Source organism: Nannobrachium achirus (genome assembly GCF_963921795.1).
Source record: "Nannobrachium achirus genome assembly, chromosome: 1".
Classification (NCBI taxonomy): Eukaryota; Metazoa; Chordata; class Actinopteri; order Myctophiformes; family Myctophidae; genus Nannobrachium; species Nannobrachium achirus.
In genome coordinates this window covers 53,900,775-53,918,890 of record NC_137810.1, presented here as the reverse complement: position 1 = coordinate 53,918,890, position 18,116 = coordinate 53,900,775, and the positions used below count along the sequence as shown (strand labels likewise).

The 18,116-nt window shown below is 42.7% G+C and overlaps 1 protein-coding gene across 1 annotated transcript in view; it reads right to left on the bottom strand.

Moving 5' to 3' along the window:
• The window catches only part of polrmt (polymerase (RNA) mitochondrial (DNA directed)), a gene marked incomplete at its 3' end in the record, with an annotated part of 87,959 nt that overhangs the window by 56,786 nt on the left and 13,057 nt on the right, over positions 1-18,116 (bottom strand). The window contains exon 5 of the mRNA XM_080730285.1: positions 4,219-4,405. Coding sequence (XP_080586411.1) covers positions 4,219-4,405 — 187 coding nt within the window. The remainder of the gene's footprint in view (positions 1-4,218; positions 4,406-18,116) is intronic.

Here is an 18,116-nt window from a genome sequence, read left to right as displayed (position 1 = left end):
CGGGCAAACGTCTAATTTCTCTTTTGGGTCACAAACTAAAAAGCTTGGTAACCACTGCTGTAAGAGATCTGGGCTCTACACTGCTTTTACAAAGGCGTGCGTGTGTGTGTGTGTGTGTGTGTGTGTGTGTGTGTGTGTCTGTGTGTGTGTGTGTGTGTGTGTGTGTGTGTGTGTGTGTGTGTGTGTGTGTGGTTGTGGGGTGAGGACAACTCGGTAAGTAAAACAATGATTGTGCTCTATAATAGGCCTGTCAGGGAAGCTAAGCAGAGGTTGAGGCAGAGACACAGTCTGATTGCCGAGCAGAGATCATAAAGAAACTACTGTAGCTAATGGCACATTGTTTCCTGCTCAATAAGAATGAACAGCAAGGCATTATTGGCCTGATAGTTCCCCAGTTTAATTGAAGTTTACATTAGAGAAACCCATACTGTCCCCTCAAAGATATACTGTATTAGTATAAAGCTTCTCTTCGTTTATTTTTGGTGACCATTGTCCACAGTAAGCCATTGGAACTGCTGTGGCCCTCTGTTTTAATTATTAATACTAAGTATATTGTATTGCATTCACAACACATTTTGATAGGAAAACAAACATTATTTATAAAGTTGGTAAAATGGAGAAGTATTAAACGGGAAAGCAAAGCAGAGCATTCTATCTATTCTAAGTATGCATACCCAATTGCTGTTCATCTCATCTAATAAGCTTTCCTCGTTAACTGATATCACAATACATGTTAAGTTTAAGAGATGCATATTTTGAGCTTTTTACATGAAAAGATGTGTCATGTGAGGACACATTGTAACATGCCTAGTGTGTACTTGTCTCTGTCTGATGTAAAACTGGTGTAAATGTCCAAAACTGTTACTTTTCAGGATTCAAATAAAAAGAATTGCAGAAGATTGACAATCTCAAAATGCGTCACTCCACGTTTTGAACTTGCGAATCTGCTTCTTTTGTGTGATCATTTAGTCAGTTAATTTACGAAAGAAAACAAAAAGTTAAAATATGGAGATAAGAGGTTTCTGCCCGACAGAAACAATAACCTTATCCTATAACAAACACACAAGCTACACTCGCTGAGAGGTCCAGGAACGACTATCAGCAGATAAGAACAAGAGCACTAGTAAGCGGGGCATGTGGGAAATCCACAGCTGACAAATTTATGGCCCTAATTAACAGCCAGTCGATATGGAAATGTTCTTGCATCACATTTGCCCAAGCCTAATTAAAAAGGAATACGTTTTACACAAAGCCACAAAGAGGCCATGGCTGGCGGCTGCAGTAATTAACAAACCATTGAAGGTGGCAGTAAATGCAGGGTTCTCTTTGTCCAGACAGAGAGTTTAGAGGCTGAGCAGCTGGGGTACCACTAGTCAGTGCAGAGAGCAGACCAGATGCTGCTTGGATCTACGCAGAACCTAGCTTGAATCAGACTCCCGTCTTGTTCAGGTATGTCTCTCCTCTCTTTGCCATAGGTTTCTTTGCATGGTTTCCTGTCTCTAAGCACTGTCCTATCTGAATATATACAGTAGCACCGTTAGGGGACTGCCCATAAGTCTGAAGGTTCATTAGTCCGAAGGTGCATTAGTCCGAATTTGTTAAGAATACTATGCCTTCTCTGTGGTGAGTTTGCATGTTCTCCCCGTGTCTCCTTGGGCATAGGCCCTCACACAAAAACATGCAGTAGTCCTGGTTTCTATACTACCCCTAGCCAGCCGGGTGCTCCCCAATGTCCCCTGGTGCGGCAGGGGGAGAGCAGAAACCAGGACTACAGGTTAGGTAGTCACCGGGTGGAAAAAATGGGTTGCAAAAATCGTGGGATAAAAAACATTTAGGAAAAAAAGAATCCTAGTAGGCCATGTTCAAGTCCACCAGAGTCTGTACAGGAGTCAGCAGTCAACAGACAAAAGGCTGCAGCAAGGAAGACCTTGATCAACTAAGCAGGGGACATGATTGGATAGTAAATCTGACCTCAAAAAGACTTTGTGTGGGCCGCTGCCAAAGCAAAGCTTACGGTTGTGTCACAGATAAAAACACTGAGCTGCTATCGTCTAGAACACCACCACCGCAGCTCCAGACAAGCACGGTTCATTTGCGTAAAAGGATCCAACATGGAGAGAGAATCTCTAGCGCCTTCTCAGTGGTAATAATATTTGTTGTTAGGATTACACGAAAAATATGGAGCGCTGCCACTGAAACGCAGCAACAAAGTCAATGGGTTTGACACTAAGCCTGCGACAGACCACGCTTCTCCTCCAAGCCTGAGTGCCTCTTTTTACTACTTCAAATAGAGAATGAATGCTTTTAGTGAATTAATGCTGGGGAGGCCAACAATGTCAAGAGGCTCAGAAAATGGTACCGTGACCCTCATTGGTTTCTCCAGTGCAGGGTAGACTACGTTATTATCATGTGATTGAAAACAGGTGAAAAGCCAATATGCAAGGCAGAAACTTACATAACAATAGACATCAAATGAAAATACCATACATAAAACAGCAATTCCTAAAAGCCACATCAACATTCCAACATACTATACAACAAGTGGTTCTCAAAGTGGATTCCAGGGACTTTGTGGGTTCCTTTATGGTGGTCTAAATTGACCATACAAGTCAGCAACTCTTAACAGGTCCATTTGTATACAGTCAGAGTTGAGGGGAGATCTAGAAATGTAAAGAGAAACACTGCTATACACTACAATATTCAAATGAGTCTGTGTGGCTGCTGCTAAACAGTAAGTGAAAGTTCCCGGGAGACTGAGCAGCTGAAACCCAAAGTATACTTTGTTGTACGCTGTTGCACACTGACAACAGCCATCACACCAGTCAGTTGGCCAGCCTTCCTAAAGCAACATACAGTTGTGAGTCAGTCAGTCACCCACAAAAATAAATCATAAGCAGACTATAATGGAAAAAAAATGAAAGAAACAATAGAACTTGCACAAAATCTACCGTAATTTCAATTTTGTACTTTTTGTAAATCTGTGATGTGACAATAAAGCTTCTTAAAGATTTTTTTATTTTTTTTTTGGGGGGGGGGGGCTTTTATGCCTTTGACAGTAGACTGACAGGAAATGGGGGGAGAGCCAGGGAGTGACATCCGGATCGGGAATCGAAACGGCGCCGCCGCCAGGCATCCACGTCTATGTGGCAATGCCTAAGCGGTATGCGCCCATACCAGTAGGCCAGCGGGCGCCCCGACAATAAAGTTTCTTATTCTGAGAAATCTCATCTGCCTTGTTTTACATCTTTGTTTAACAATTTGGCAAATTTTGTCAGGAAGATAAAATGAATAACTTCAAGGCTAAATTAAAACATGGCCAGCCTGTTAATGGAACACACAGATCATCAAGATCTAACTAACAATACATCAGACTGAGAAATGAGATCAAAATAAATATGGTGTGAGCATGACCGAGAATCCTCCCAGTGCACAAAAAGCTGTGAATGCGTCATATCATGTGAGGATCACAGGGGACAGGTGGACCAGGAGAGGGGAGGAGGCGACGCGTTTCGAGAAGACAGCAACCATGGTTCATTTCACTATAAATATTCCAGTACCTACCTGACTGTGAAGGAGCGACAATAACATCTTCCATAGGTACGCGGGTGTCTACGGACAGCTTTCTCAACTCTCTGGTGCTTTGCTCCACTCAGCATACACAGAGCCCACTTGAAACGCAATTTAACTTAATGTATCTCTATTTATAGATATACATTACCAATTCCTAAATAAATGCTGTATACCCTAAGCCAACTTCCACAGGACCATGCATATTTTGCATAACTACAAATGCTTTCTGAAAAGCATTACGTTATACAAACTGTACTGTGTGTGTCAGCCCTGTCCTTTGAAAGAAAAACAGTGACAATTATATCACCCGGTTTAATGTAAGAGTACTGTCTGCAGTCAAACTGATACAGCAGACAGAAACATATAAAAAGGGACATTTTCTTTTAAATCCAACATGGGAAACTTTGGCGACCATGATGAATGTCAAATTGGGGGTTCTTAAAATTAAAATGGTTGTCAGTCACTGTAAAAGTCTTCTTTTACGTGGGTCCCTGGCATATCTTTTCAAATGGGGGTCTGCTGGCTAATAAGTGTCAATGTGGGGGTCCTTGACATGCAACAGTTTGAGAAACACTGAGCTAGATGAGATTATTATAACCTGACTACACTACTGGCCAACAAATAGTGGTACAGCATGTGGTACTGTACCTGGGTGTAGAAGTCATGGACCAGCGGTAAGGAGCAGGGGGTGATGCTGCTGCTGCTGCTGGGCTGGTAGTCCGGCTGCACTCTGTGGATGGCCTTCAGGACCATGTCTCTCTCGTCCTGGCGGAACACACACCCACTGAACAGGTCGTCCACAGACAGGCCGTCCTCCTCCATCTTGCTCAGACACCTGGACACACACAGACACACAACAAGGGACGTGGTGGGAAAAGTACTCAATTAACCATTTAGGCCTAGAATTATTGAATGCTTTAACCAGTGAAAAATAGCAGCTCACAAGAAGGATTCAAAAGACAATTCGGCAGAATCGGGGGCAAAATCGGGGCAAAATACAAATTTTCACGATTTTTCAAAAATAACAGATCTACAAGCTCGCAGCTCGGCACTCGGTGCCGCGCTGTGAGCTTGTATATCTGCTATTTTTCAATAGTTAAAGCAGTCAATAATCCTAGGCCTAAAAGGGTTAAATGTATCAATACGATAATGTAGAAATACTCTGTTACAGTACAAGTAAAACTCCGGAATTCAACATTTACTTGAGTAAAAGTACAAAAGCATTGGTGTCAAAATGTACTTGAAGTACCAAAAGTAGAAAGTACTCATTATGCAGAACGTCCTATTTGAAGTTTTCAAATGTAAAATAGCAAGCTCACGATGCGTTGCATCGCAACGCATTGTGAGCTCGTAGATCGGCTAGTAGACCAAATGGCCAAAATGTACTTTAGCTTTAGCGGTTAATGTATGTTTTGTAATAATAATTTAAATCTACAAACTAACCATTAACTAAAGTTTTCATATAAATGTAGTGGAGTAAAGGTACAATATTTTACTCTATGAGATATAGTGGAGTAGAAGTAAAAGTACAGAACATTGGAAATACTCAAGTAAAGTACAAATACCTCAAAATTGTACTTAAAGGAGGACTTCACCACTTTTCAACCTATCTTCATATAATTGGTCCTGACTAAAAACTAGCTTTTTTTTTTTTTTCTCAGAGGAGGGTTGTGGGCACTCAGGTCAGAAACCCATCGTCTTGTGACATCATCGATTGGGAATCCAAGCTAATAGAAAATGCAGGCTTTCTATTCCTGAAAAGTTGCAATGTTAAAGTGGAAGCCATTGTTCTCACGATAATAAAATATCTAAATATCTTTTTCAAAAATATTGATAAAAACTTTTTTTTGGAAAATGATGATGTCACAAGACGATGGATTTCTGAACTTCCCACAGCTCTCCTAAGAGACTTGGACCGAGTAGAAAAAATGTGTGCTATTTTATCATGAACATTAGTGAGGACCTATTATATGAAGATGCGTTGAAAAGTGGCAAAGTCCTCCTTTAAGTACAGTACTTAAGTAAATGTACTTAGTTACTTTACACCACTGCACAAGGGACGTGTCAGACAGCATGAGCAAACAGCTCTCCTTGGCGTTTGTTCTTATTTGATTGGAGTGTGGTTTGGGTGGCGATAAACATGTCAGGGCTGTTCAGATTAGTGTAAATACACATTGATGGAGTGAACTGTGATTGGCTGTGGCAATAGATAAATGTGAGATTCACACGTACTTGGAGGCTATAATACGCAAGCTGTTTACCGTTGTGATGTTTATATACATTTGAGTAAACAGGTCCTGGCGATTATGGGTATATTTGAACACAGAATGTTTTAAACTAAAGGTGAACTAAACTCACATCTGTGTCAATTGTGAGAGTTTACTGCCATCTAAAGGTTGAATATCATCTAAAGGGGTTTTCTGAGTGTGTGATGCTATGCCACATTGGCACACTAACACAACCATTATTAATTTGAAGTTGGAAATGCATGCCCCACTCAGACCCTGTGTCCCTTTTATGCCCAAATACGGAGTTCTGAGTCAGGCATTCCCAAATATAATGCCTGACACTGTGGTTCTATTGGTTTGTTGCTCTGAGATCATGCTCTGATAGTGAATCTGATAGTGCTCTGTCACTGTGATGTCAAGGGAACCACTCTTAACAGAATGGGTTTGCCGCTCTAAAAGGCTAGGGCTCCACCAAAATGACGGCGTCGTGCCGGTGTCGGACGGCGTCAAAAAATGAACCGGGGTGAATGTGAGCGTCCGACACTGACATCGGCAGTGGAGCACCCTTCATTAATCAAAACGGGAGCGTTCCCAGCGCTGACGTTGACGCGACGCTCGACGCGCCTGGTGGAGCCGGGGGGTAAGGCTTCACTGTGATGGCACACTAACAGAATCACTTATATATGGAGTTCCCTGATGTCATCAATATTAAGCCCATATCTAACAGGACTTCATATGGGAATGCCTATATATGGAGGCCACATCGGCCACATACCACACTAACAGAATCCAAATATGGCCAAGACAGCCCATATCTGTGTGGCATGTTCTACAGACAGGGATATCCATGTATGGGCATAAAAGGGTAATGATGTCAGATGTCATAGACATCATAGGACTTTCACATAACGAATAACTGAGTAAGCATGTTTTGGCTCTCATAGCATATCGCCAAGGGTCTATGGGTAACTGGTCCGATATACATCACTGGCCAAGAATTCGCCCTCAGGCGTCAATACCAGTTTGTAAAGACATGCAAGAAGAAAATAAACTAGAAAGCTCCAATTCTGGGAAATTGCAAATGTGGTTCCCTTCAAGTCAATGGGGACAATTATTTCACTAATAAATTATCTCAACAACAATCCTACAAAAGCTGAAGCCGGTTGATTTGACGTGACTCGAGTGTGTGCTGCCAAAACTGTGCGACAAGTAGTCCGTCACACTTTACTCAAAGAATAGAGTTGGACAAGTACTATAGTGTGTTGCCTGTGGCTAATCAGAGCACGCACATCTCCAAAAATGTTTCAGGTGCTGAACCAAAAATACACACCATAGGAAGAAGAGAAGTCTGCACACTGTTCTTGTAGCTCCAGCGACACATTTATTTAAGTAGAAACAAGAGTCGAAACGTTGTTTCTACTTAAATAACATTGTCGCTGGAGCTGCTGAACAGTGTGCGGACTTCTCTTCTTCCTAACCTCACTAAGTAAGTCACTCTTGCAGATCTGAGTGCAACCTGTACCTTTTGTTTAAATGAAACCATAAAATGCTACATCACATCTTTTATTCCACAAGGCATTCACTTACACCAATTTTGAAGTCTTGAAAATTCAAGCCTGCGATTACCAGATATTTACTTGGAGGTCAGAGGTTAGTCTGGAGCCGTGTGGTAGTCCACAAAACTGGCATCAAATATGATGATGTCATGTTTGATGACATGAGACTGGACTTAAAAGCTGCTTACACAGTGTAGGAGGTGCTTTAGTCAAAGAGACGACAGACAGCTGCGGGCTGAAAGAGGTTCTATTGTATCATAGGAATACCCTTTGAGCTTATTATTCTGCTATTGTAAAGTCAGAGATCACTGCTTGAGGACACCCCAGAATTATTCAGAGTGTAGAAATGGCATCCACCAGAATTCCCGTCTCTGAAGATCACTTCCTGTGTTCTATCTGTATGGATGTGTTCACTGATCCAGTCGCCACTCCATGTGGACACAACTACTGCAAAGCTTGTATCAAACATTACTGGGACACTCGTGATGTGTGTAAGTGTCCATTATGTGCAAAGTCCTTCAATAAGAGACCAGACTTATCTGTCAATACTTTTATTTCTGAGATGGTTCAACAGTTCAGGAGCCACCAGTTGATAGAAGAATATGAAGCAAAGACGGTGGATGAAATTCAGCAGATGATCCAGGAAAGACGACTGAAGATTCAGGAGCTAAAACGCTCTGTAGAGCTCAGTAGGAAAGCTGCAGATACAGTCATTGCAGAAGGTTTGCAGGTCGTCACTGATCTGATCAGCTGTATTGAGAGAAGCCAGGCTGAGCTCACTGATGTGCTTGTTGAAGAGAAGCAGAAAACAACAGAGAAACAGGCTGAGGGCTTCATTAAAGAGCTGCAACAGGAAGTCACCCAGTTGGAGAAGAGAAGCTCGGAACTGCAACAGCTCTCATACACTGAAGACCACCTCCTCCAGAACTCTAAATCCAAAACTGGGTGGAGACCGACCAAGGACTGGACAAAGGTCAATATCCATCAGTTTTCACATGTGGGGACAGTGAGGACGTCTGTGGCTCGGCTGAAGAAGAGACTCAGTCAAGATATGAAGGAGAAGCTGTGTGATGCTGAGGCAGATGAGCTGAGGAGCTTACAGCAATAGGAGGTGCTTGTAACTCTGGACCCTGATACAGCAAATCGCAACCTCATCCTATCTGAGGATGGAAGACACTGTAAATGTTTCAATGTCTTAGGAAAACAAGGATTCTCCTCAGGAAGGTTTTACTATGAGGTTCAGGTTGCAGGGACGAAGTGGAGTGTAGGAGTGGCCAGAGAGTCCATCAACCGGAAAGGAAGAAACACACTGAGTCCCAACAATGGTTACTGGACTATAGGGTTATGCTATGATAATAAGTACAAGGCTGCTGCTGACCCTTATGTCCTCCTCCCTCCTGTAAGAGAGGATCTCCAGAGAGTGGGAGTGTTTGTGGATTATGAGGAGGGTCTGGTCTCCTTTTATGATGTGGAGAGTATAGTTCATCTCTACTCTTTCACTGGCTGCACCTTCACCGGAAAACTCTTTCCATTCTTCAGTCCTGAGCCTAATGATGGTTTTAGAAACTCTGCTCCTCTGATAATCTCTCCTGTCAACATGGACGCTGAGCATGGGGAGGACGGTTGGAACATGTTCCCACCATCTTCAAAAAGAAGAAACACGGGTCGCCCGCTGCCCTACTAGTCCAGGTGCATACCACGTAGGCTCTGATGCTTGACAGTGTGTCGCGGGTTGAGTCACGACCCCGACGACCTTTGCCGTGTGTCACTCCCCATCTCTCTCCCCATTTCTACTGTCCTATCTATATAGGCATAAAAGCCCCAAAACAAATTAAAAAAAGAGAAAAAAGAATAAAAAAAATAAAATAAATCCCCTTAAAAATAAATCCCCTTTACATTTCCTATAATCTAATCCACATTATGCATTGATGCAAAAAAATATAAAAACTTGACTGCACTCTGCCGAGATACTCTTATTCTGAAGAGATTGACCACCTGAATTCTTATTGCTGCTAGCACAACATGGCTTATTCTGAAGAGATCGCCACCGGGAGGTCTTGGAAGTCTTATTGCTGCTAGCGCAACATCCCCTCCCTGAGACACAGGGGACGGAGACCGCAACACAAACACTGTGACCATTCACTCTTTCAGATGACTCTTTCACACTGTCCAGGCGCATACCTTGACAACAAACCAGATGTGGAACCTATCTTGGCACCAAATAACTTTCAGCTCGCAAGTACTGCTTTCGGTGCTGTTCGGTGCAGTCTGTATGCATGTGGGTGGGCAAGTTGGCACACTCTCAAGGTGCCTTGTTAGTTGTTACATTAGGTTGCACTTGTTGGTGGTGACGTAACCAAGAACCGTGCTCCCTCCAGTGGCGGCCTTTGATATGTTTCACCTGTTTCAATTGAAACAGGCCTCGGCCTCCAGGGGGCCTCCAAAAGCCATCTTTTTTTTTTTTTTTACTCTCATCCCAGTCCGAGGCCCCATGCAAGAATTGAATAAAAAGTATTCTGCCTACTGGTCCAGGACCATATAATAATATTGGCCTAGCTTCGCGGGACACTTAATGAAGTCAAATCATAAAAGGCACTGCTCACTTTTGATGGCAGAACACTCACAAAATGTGTTTAGGGTTTAGTTCCTCTTTAAAGAATTATGAATCACGAGAATTATGTGCATTTATTCAGAGGTAGTCTCTTTTGACATTCAGACCAAATGGACCCAACCAGAAATTCTGCACCACAGATGAGTTCACCCATTCATTTTAATAATAGTTCATTTGAATAGTAAAAGGACACTCATTATGATGGAACAGAAATTAGAGTCTCATAGCGAGGTTAGAGCTCACAGCCCTCTGACCTGTGTCTTCTTCATGTGGGGGCCTGGGGGCTAAAGTAGTCATATCAATTACCAGGACTCCAAGTCCATTTAGACTGGCTTTGAAAACAAAGGACGCTCTCTGCAAGATCATTGTGCATGGCCTCGCTAGCCTGATTGACAGCAGCAGAATAGCAATATGGGTATTTGCATTGACGATCTGTTCCAGCAGACACTCAGGAGGTATGAGGTGGCTCCAGCGACAGATGGGCACAGGCGAGATCAGTGAAATGATCATTCACGCAGAGTCACCTGGAGAAAGCACAGGTCTCCATGGCTGGGCTGGCTAATGTAGAATTGTAGATAACGCCAACGCACACGCGGCCAATGGAATATAAATTAGTTTGAAAGAACATTATTTTACAATTCATTTTGATATACAGTATAACCCATCACTTACTTGCTCTATGGATTAAAATGCAGAGAAGGGGGTTATTTGTCACTCACTCATACAGGTAGAAGCAGCACCATTTTAGTGTGATATTGTCCACTAGTCAGACTGTTCAACATGACAATATACACACAATCTTTATTCTTCTTTAATGATTGATTCAATAGAGTTGAATCAGGTTGTTAATTTAGTGTTTTGTTTTGTCATTTGTCAGTCTTGTTACACAAGAATATAAGTGTTATTATACACAAGAATTACACAAACACACACACACACTCACACACTCACACACACACACACACACACACACAGTATCTAATATTATTTATATTACTAGATTGTGATGCATTTTCCAGTGCCCTCACCCTAGTGTACATTGTGACAGTTTGGTATTTTAGCACACTGTGTAATTACAAGGAACTATTAGTAATACAGTACGGTTCGATAAGAATGGGAAATGCAGACAATCTGTGAATATAGTGAATGCGCATGAATATAAATAACTTCAAATTGAAGCGATTACATAACCTAATGTTAAGAATAAATTAAGGAAATACTGTACCACCACTACCAACCCACGGGGAGGCAGTGGTACTTGTGTCCCCTTCCCTACAGCTGCTTAAATTGAGTGCTTAATAATTTAATTATTATTATTTGTATCTTGTTTTTTACATGCCATATGTTCATTAACTATTTGACTACTGTTTAATGGTTAAACTATGCCGTCCTTATAACATGTATGCCTTAAAGTTCTGGTTCCCAAACACTGGGTCAGGAGTCGGGACCCAAAATCTAAGATGTTTCTATTATAAGTAATTTCACGAATAAAAGAGAAATCTAAGATATAAGAGGTAGTGAAAATAGCTACAAGCTACTGTACTTTAGCCCCCTACAACCTCACAACGCATTGTGAGCTTGTATATCTGCTATTTTCACCGCCAAAACGTCAAATTTCGATTTTGGGTCACGGACTAAAGGGTTTGGGAACCACTGCCTTAAAGTGAGACCCCTCACCCAAAGGCACCGATAAGGGAGCACAATGAGACCATGTGATAGCACTGCCCTCTGTAGGTCAACTGCGGAACTGTACAGCGGGGAAGGAAGGGATGTGCCATTTATTAACAACTGCCCTTTACACATTTACCGTTAAGACAATGATAAAATAGCCAATAATTATTACCATCTGGTGGAAATCCTTGCATAATCAATCATGCACTGCTCACCTGACGCTATCGGGACTATTTACATGAACGGCACAAAGGAATGAATGAGACACTGCAAACGTTATCACGTTAGCTACTAAATGTTGGCAAGCTTTAGAAATGCTTCTGGAGTGGGTTAAACAGGTCAAATGTGACCTTTTGAATGCATTCCTTGGCTTCTCTTGACATAGTAAAATGTGCAATTTCAGTCTGAGCAAAGGAGCGTGCCTTGAACAAAGACAGGATTAGGTAGGGTGCTGGCAGTGAGGTCCAGACGGAACAAAGAGGGCAGAGAAGTTGGAAGATAGCACTTTAATCAGTCTAGTGAGAGACATGCAGTGAGAGAAGACTAAACTCTGTGTGTGTGTGTGTGTGTGTGTGTGTGTGTGTGTCTGTGTCTGTGTCTGTGTCTGTGTGTGTGTGTGTGTGTGTGTGTGTGTGTGTGTGTGTGTGTGTGTGTGTGTGCGTGCGTGTGCGAGAGAGAGTTTGTCTAGCTATACTTATGGGGACTAAACGCATGTTCACACAGTCACCTGCAGGGGACCTCTGACAGTGTGGCGACAAAATAGTAGGTCCCCACAACGGTTAGGGTTAGGTTTAGAGTTAGGGTTAAGGTTAGGGTTAGGGTTAGGGGTTAGGTTTAGGGATAGAGGTTAGGGTAAGGCCACAGTACTTGCATAAAAATGAATGGAAGTCTATGTAATGTCCCCACAAGTGATGTATATTCTGTATATATATAGTGTGTGTGTGTGTGTGTGTGTGTGTGTGTGTGTGCGTGCGTGCGTGTATAATCATTAGAGCAAGAAAGTACTGTGCTACAAAGGAAAGGAATTAAGCACTTACAATCTATCTATATAATTTGAGTACAACAAATAGTGATTTTGGATATTTCTGGAAGTGTTGGTAACATTTTCACATGCCCAAACTAGGTACGACAGTGTGTACGTGAAAGGGGTTAAGGAACAAAGGGCAAGTAAATAAATCAAGAGCAATAACAGACAGGGAGAGGAGAGATAGGAATGAGTTTTCACTGGTAAGGAACTGAGGACATGCTTGGCATCAGAGTGACCCAGCAAGTGAGCACCACCACAAAACAACAATGTCATAAGCATCAGCTTACGGTTATGGATGAACCAGCTGGCTACCTGCCAGCTACTCCTGCTGCTGCTGCTATAACACTTGTCCTGCTATCAGCCCATGCTGCATACTGTATGTCAGGATGACACTTACTGGAGACCAGGAATAAGGTTGTGTGTGTGTGTGTGTGTGTGTGTGTGTGTGTGTGTGTGTGTGTGTGTGTGTGTGTGTGTGTGTGTGTGTGTGTGTGTGTGTGTGTGTGTGTGTGTGTGTGCTGACAGAACCCTCGCTAAAAACTCCAGGGCAAAAATCCACTCGTCCGAGACAGTTTGCCCTCCTGGCCCCCAAGTTGAGGAATAAACTCCCTGTCGCACTTAGAACAACGGACTCACTCGCTAGCTTTCGCCGTGGACTGAAGACTCACCTTTTCAGACTCCACCTAAACCCTTAGCACTACAGAAAAATCAATGACCATACATGAAGCTAGTTAGCATTTGTTTTTGTTTTTAGTTTTTTTTTAGAACTTTGATTATATTGTGTTTTTTCTAGATAGATATCCATTTGCATTTGTTATATTGTTGATGATGTACTGACATATTATCTTGTTTATTATTGTGATGTTATCTGCTTATTGTAAGTCGCTTTGGATTAAAAGCGTCTGCTAAATGCCTAAACTGTAATCTAAACTGTAAACTGTGTGTGTGTGTGTGTGTGTGTGTGTGTGTGTGTGTGTGTGTGTGTGTGTGTGTGTGTGTGTGTGTGTGTGTGTGTGTGTGTGTGTGTGCGCGCGTGCGCGTGCGCGCGCGTGTAGCAGTGTCAAGACATCAGTTGATACCATTTCCAAAATGTGGAAGCGTTTTGATAATAACAAGCATGGAAATAATGAAAAGCAAACTGAAACGTGGCATTTTCCATTTCATTCCAATATCAGCACTGTAATGCCAGGAGTACAGAAAATACAGTATCACTATCAATCCTAATCAATTCATTTTGACAGACTTGCACTCAACTCTGCCAGCCGGGGCACGGCCTGCAGATCATTCTATTGGCTCCCATCAAGCAGGGAGACTCATTATGATAAATGCAGTCCTCGCCTTGAGCTGTGAACTACTTGGTGACGTCTGAAGACGGATTCTACTTAGTTGCATGTCGCTGTCGGCTGTCGCACATCAAAAGTAGCCAAACTGCTATAACAACAAAAGATCACAATGAATCCCAGTAGTAGAACCGGCCTCAGGTGTAACTGGGTTAAGCACAACATAACCAAAATTAAGTGACTGTAATATATTAGACCGTTTTGTCAAACTTTGCACAACAGTCTATATGCATGTGTCTCGGGATGTTCTTCTCACCCCCCCAGCTAGGAGTGGCTTTGGAAGGGCGGTGAGCAAGCCCTGATAGATCAGGGTAATAGCAGTAGAATACCAGAAGACTCGCCCTAAAAAACAGTCGCCCCGGGGCGTCTATCCGACAGAGCGGTAGTCGGTATGATCTCTGCCTTGTATTCCTAAACGTAATCTCGGCAAACTATGCCGAAACCAACCTTAACCTCAGTGAAACGGTGCCAAAAGCTATGCTTAATCCTAAAGTTATATCTGAATTTATCCTCAATAAAACAAGTACAAGAATACTAGAACCGTTCCACCGAGCGGTCAGCGCGAGGTTGGCGGAAAGAAATAAGGGCGAGAAGGCCCGTTACCTAGCAGTAATATACAGTGGAAAGCAATTCCAGAGGAACACATACTTCAATATTTTATTTTTTTCTGGTCATAGGGTTACAGGGCTAGTGCCAATTTTCAAAATGAATACTCTTTCCCACTACAAATAGTGCTAAGTTGAATGACTGCAGCTTCTTCCAGTGGTGAAGTGCTCCTCAGTTCATGCACTGTATGCTAAAATGCCATGTAATAAATCGATGCAGTGACGATGCAACAAGCCAACAACTCAACTCAACTCAACAAATTTAACAAATCATTGGTGATTTGTCAGGCTGGCCTGGTTACTGTTCAGGCACGGCAGGGCTGTCAACATGTCGACTCCATTAACTCTTTGAGTGCCTATCCCGAACTAGTTCGGGATATTCGGGATCAAAAACAATTTTTTATTTGCTATTTTACTTACCCCGAGCTGCTTGGAGCAACGTGGGTGGTCCCGGCTCGCCCAGCGCTCACCAACGAGAGACGCTAGATGCTCCGACGATTTATTCCATTGAAAATGGTTTAAAATAAAGTTTAGACCCCCCCCAATGTTCACCCAATGTTCATTGTAGGCGGCGCGACGTATTCCAGGGTGCCTATCCCGAACTAGTCTGGGATATTTAATGAAATGGAATAAAATGATAAGAGGCCTTCTGAAGCCTGGCCTGATTTTTCTAGCTACTAGCCGAAAGCTAGCAACCCCCCGGCCGGCCGTTATTTGCGAACGAAATCGCCAATCTCCGCCTAATCCAATGAAAGACCACATCTTTGAAGGCTTATATCTCTGGATTGTGTCTTTAGGGAAGCGGCGCGAGGTTTATTTACGGCGAAATCGCCCAAAAATGATCTTTTAGATGACAAAATGGGAATAGCCATTCTGTTAGCATTATCATCCGGGACATTTTCATGACGTGCATGAACGTGAGCACGTGAGGTCCTGGAAGGTGAGGTCCTGGAAGCTAAAGCGCTCGCCTATGAGAGATACCCTGGCATTCTATGGCCCCTAGAGGGCGCTGGCACCAAATGAGTTAAGATAAAGGCTGAATGAATGCAATTTTAAACCCATTTAGAACGGGTACACATTTTGTGTATCATTATTTTATGCTTTAACTATTGAAAAATAGCAGATATACAAGCTCACAGCGCGGCACCAAGTGCCGCGCTGCGAGCTTGTAGATCTGCTATTTTTTTTTTAATCGTGAAAATTAGAATTTTGACCCGTTTCTATAAGTGTCTTTTGAATCCCTCTAAGGTTTTTTTTTTTCAAAAACCTATGTTTCTATGTCAGCAATCTGGCCAGCCATCGTCAAAGAAAAGGTACTTTTCACTTAACTGGAGCTCAGTTAGTCTGTTCTTGAGAGACTACTATGTCAGTGGTGCTCAAACCTATTCATTTGAAGGACCCCCAAAATGATATTTATTTGGCCACGGACCCCCATCTCAAAATATTTAGTTCCAGGGACAGGGACCCCCCAGAAGCAAAATTTGAGTTACAAACCTTCGCTTTGAAAATACATATATTCAAAGATTTGCACACATTTTCACAACTTTTTCAAAAATAGCAGATCTACAAGCTCGCAGCGTGGCACCGAGTGCCGCGCTGTGAGATTGTATATCTGCTATTTTTCAATAGCTAAAGCATTCAATAATTCTAGGCCTAAATGGGTTAAGACAGACCAGGAATCTGTTATTACTGGCGATCCCGGGAAACTGTTACCGTTGTTCAAGCAAATATAAACATGTCCTCCTCCTCGTTCTGTGATTTAAAACCTGGCCTGTAATCGTGCAAAAAAACACGCAACTAGACCCCAACGATCACATCAACTTGTCTCCACAGCTTCAACCATTCCAAGTGGCCATGAGAAAAGCAAGAATACAAGAGGACAGCCCCGTGCAGATATGGAGCAGTGACCACTGGAGAACTGTGGCCAAGGACATAAACATCAGCCACGTAGGACAGGAACAGGAATTATGGAGCCTGGGATCAGGAAGGCTGAACCCTATTAGACTTAGACCTATATATTAACTGGAGGAAGGACTCCTCCCCACTCATTTCAATGAAAGTTGCTCACCCACCCAGCACATGCATGCGTCCCTAGGGACACCCTATACTTACGGGGAGTGATCAAGTCACTGAGGTCATAACGGCATGCACTTTAATGTCCTATACGTGTTCACGTCCCACACTACCTCCACGAGCCGAGCTCGTGTGTCGAGCCCATGATCTGGTTGAGGTCAATTGCAGTACCCCTTGTATGGGTGTCACCATCATGGTACCCATTACTATCCAAGGAATGCTATTGGCTGCCAACGGTCATGTGCAACCGCAGGGATACATGGGACATTGTCTTGAGCTTGCCGAAAATAAAGCACACGAAGAAGAATCATCACAAGCCTATGATCACAAGCCCCTCCTAGAGCATACCCTGCTTTAACATCAATTATAACATAAATTGGACCAACCTTTCACAAAACGCGATTGAAACGAGGCTTTAAAATAGCGACAGGAACCATAAAGTATGTATGACTATGTTTATTAGGGTAAGAAAATCAAATGTAAAAGTTCGAGGGAAATTAATGGAATCCTATGGAGAACATGTTTCTTCTGGTACCAGAACAGCACAACTAGCGGCCAATCATAGATAGGAACTTTTAATTCTGTGTTTGCTTCATTTTAAATCCGGACAAATGGTCCCCTGGGCTGAACTAGTAGCCGCAGTCTCACGACAGGGGGAATTATTCCAACAGCAGCATTTTCACTCTTCATTCTTTTGTTCAGCCTGCACGCGGATTTCAGTTGACTCGATAAATGTAATACTAAGCATATAGGTGTGTGCAATTCACTTGTGTTTTTTGGGACTATTCCTGTACTCCACAGAACAGCACAAGTGATTACTCACTCAGTTAATGGGTTGAATTCTGCTGCCTTTTTATATTATACGCTAAATTCCCCTGCAGAACATAATCGCTGTGTTGCTTGTTTTATGATTAGTTATAATCCTGATGGTGGCCGACTCTAGTTCACACTCGCAGGTCTACGGCTACACACACACACACACACACACACACACACACACACACACACACACACACACACACACACACACACACACACACACACACACACACACACACACACACACACACACACACACACACACACACACACACACTGCAGGATCTTTATCTGTAATTGACTGATTAGCTATTAAAATATACTATTTAATTTTCAAGGACCCCCAGTTTTGTATCAGGCCATGGACCCCAATTTATACTTTTTATTATCCCTGAGAAACCAATCTATACTGTCAAATTGTCTGTTAAGCAGCAAGTGTACAAATGGAACCAGATGGACCCATAACAGTTCATGGGGTTCCACTTTCCATTAGTACACTCTAGGAGTTACAGACCTGTAAGGGTCCATTTGGTTTCTAACTATCAATAATTTACCTGGGGACCCCCTGGAAGCTCCTAAAGGACTGGGTACACTCTAAGAAAGAATTCTGTGACCG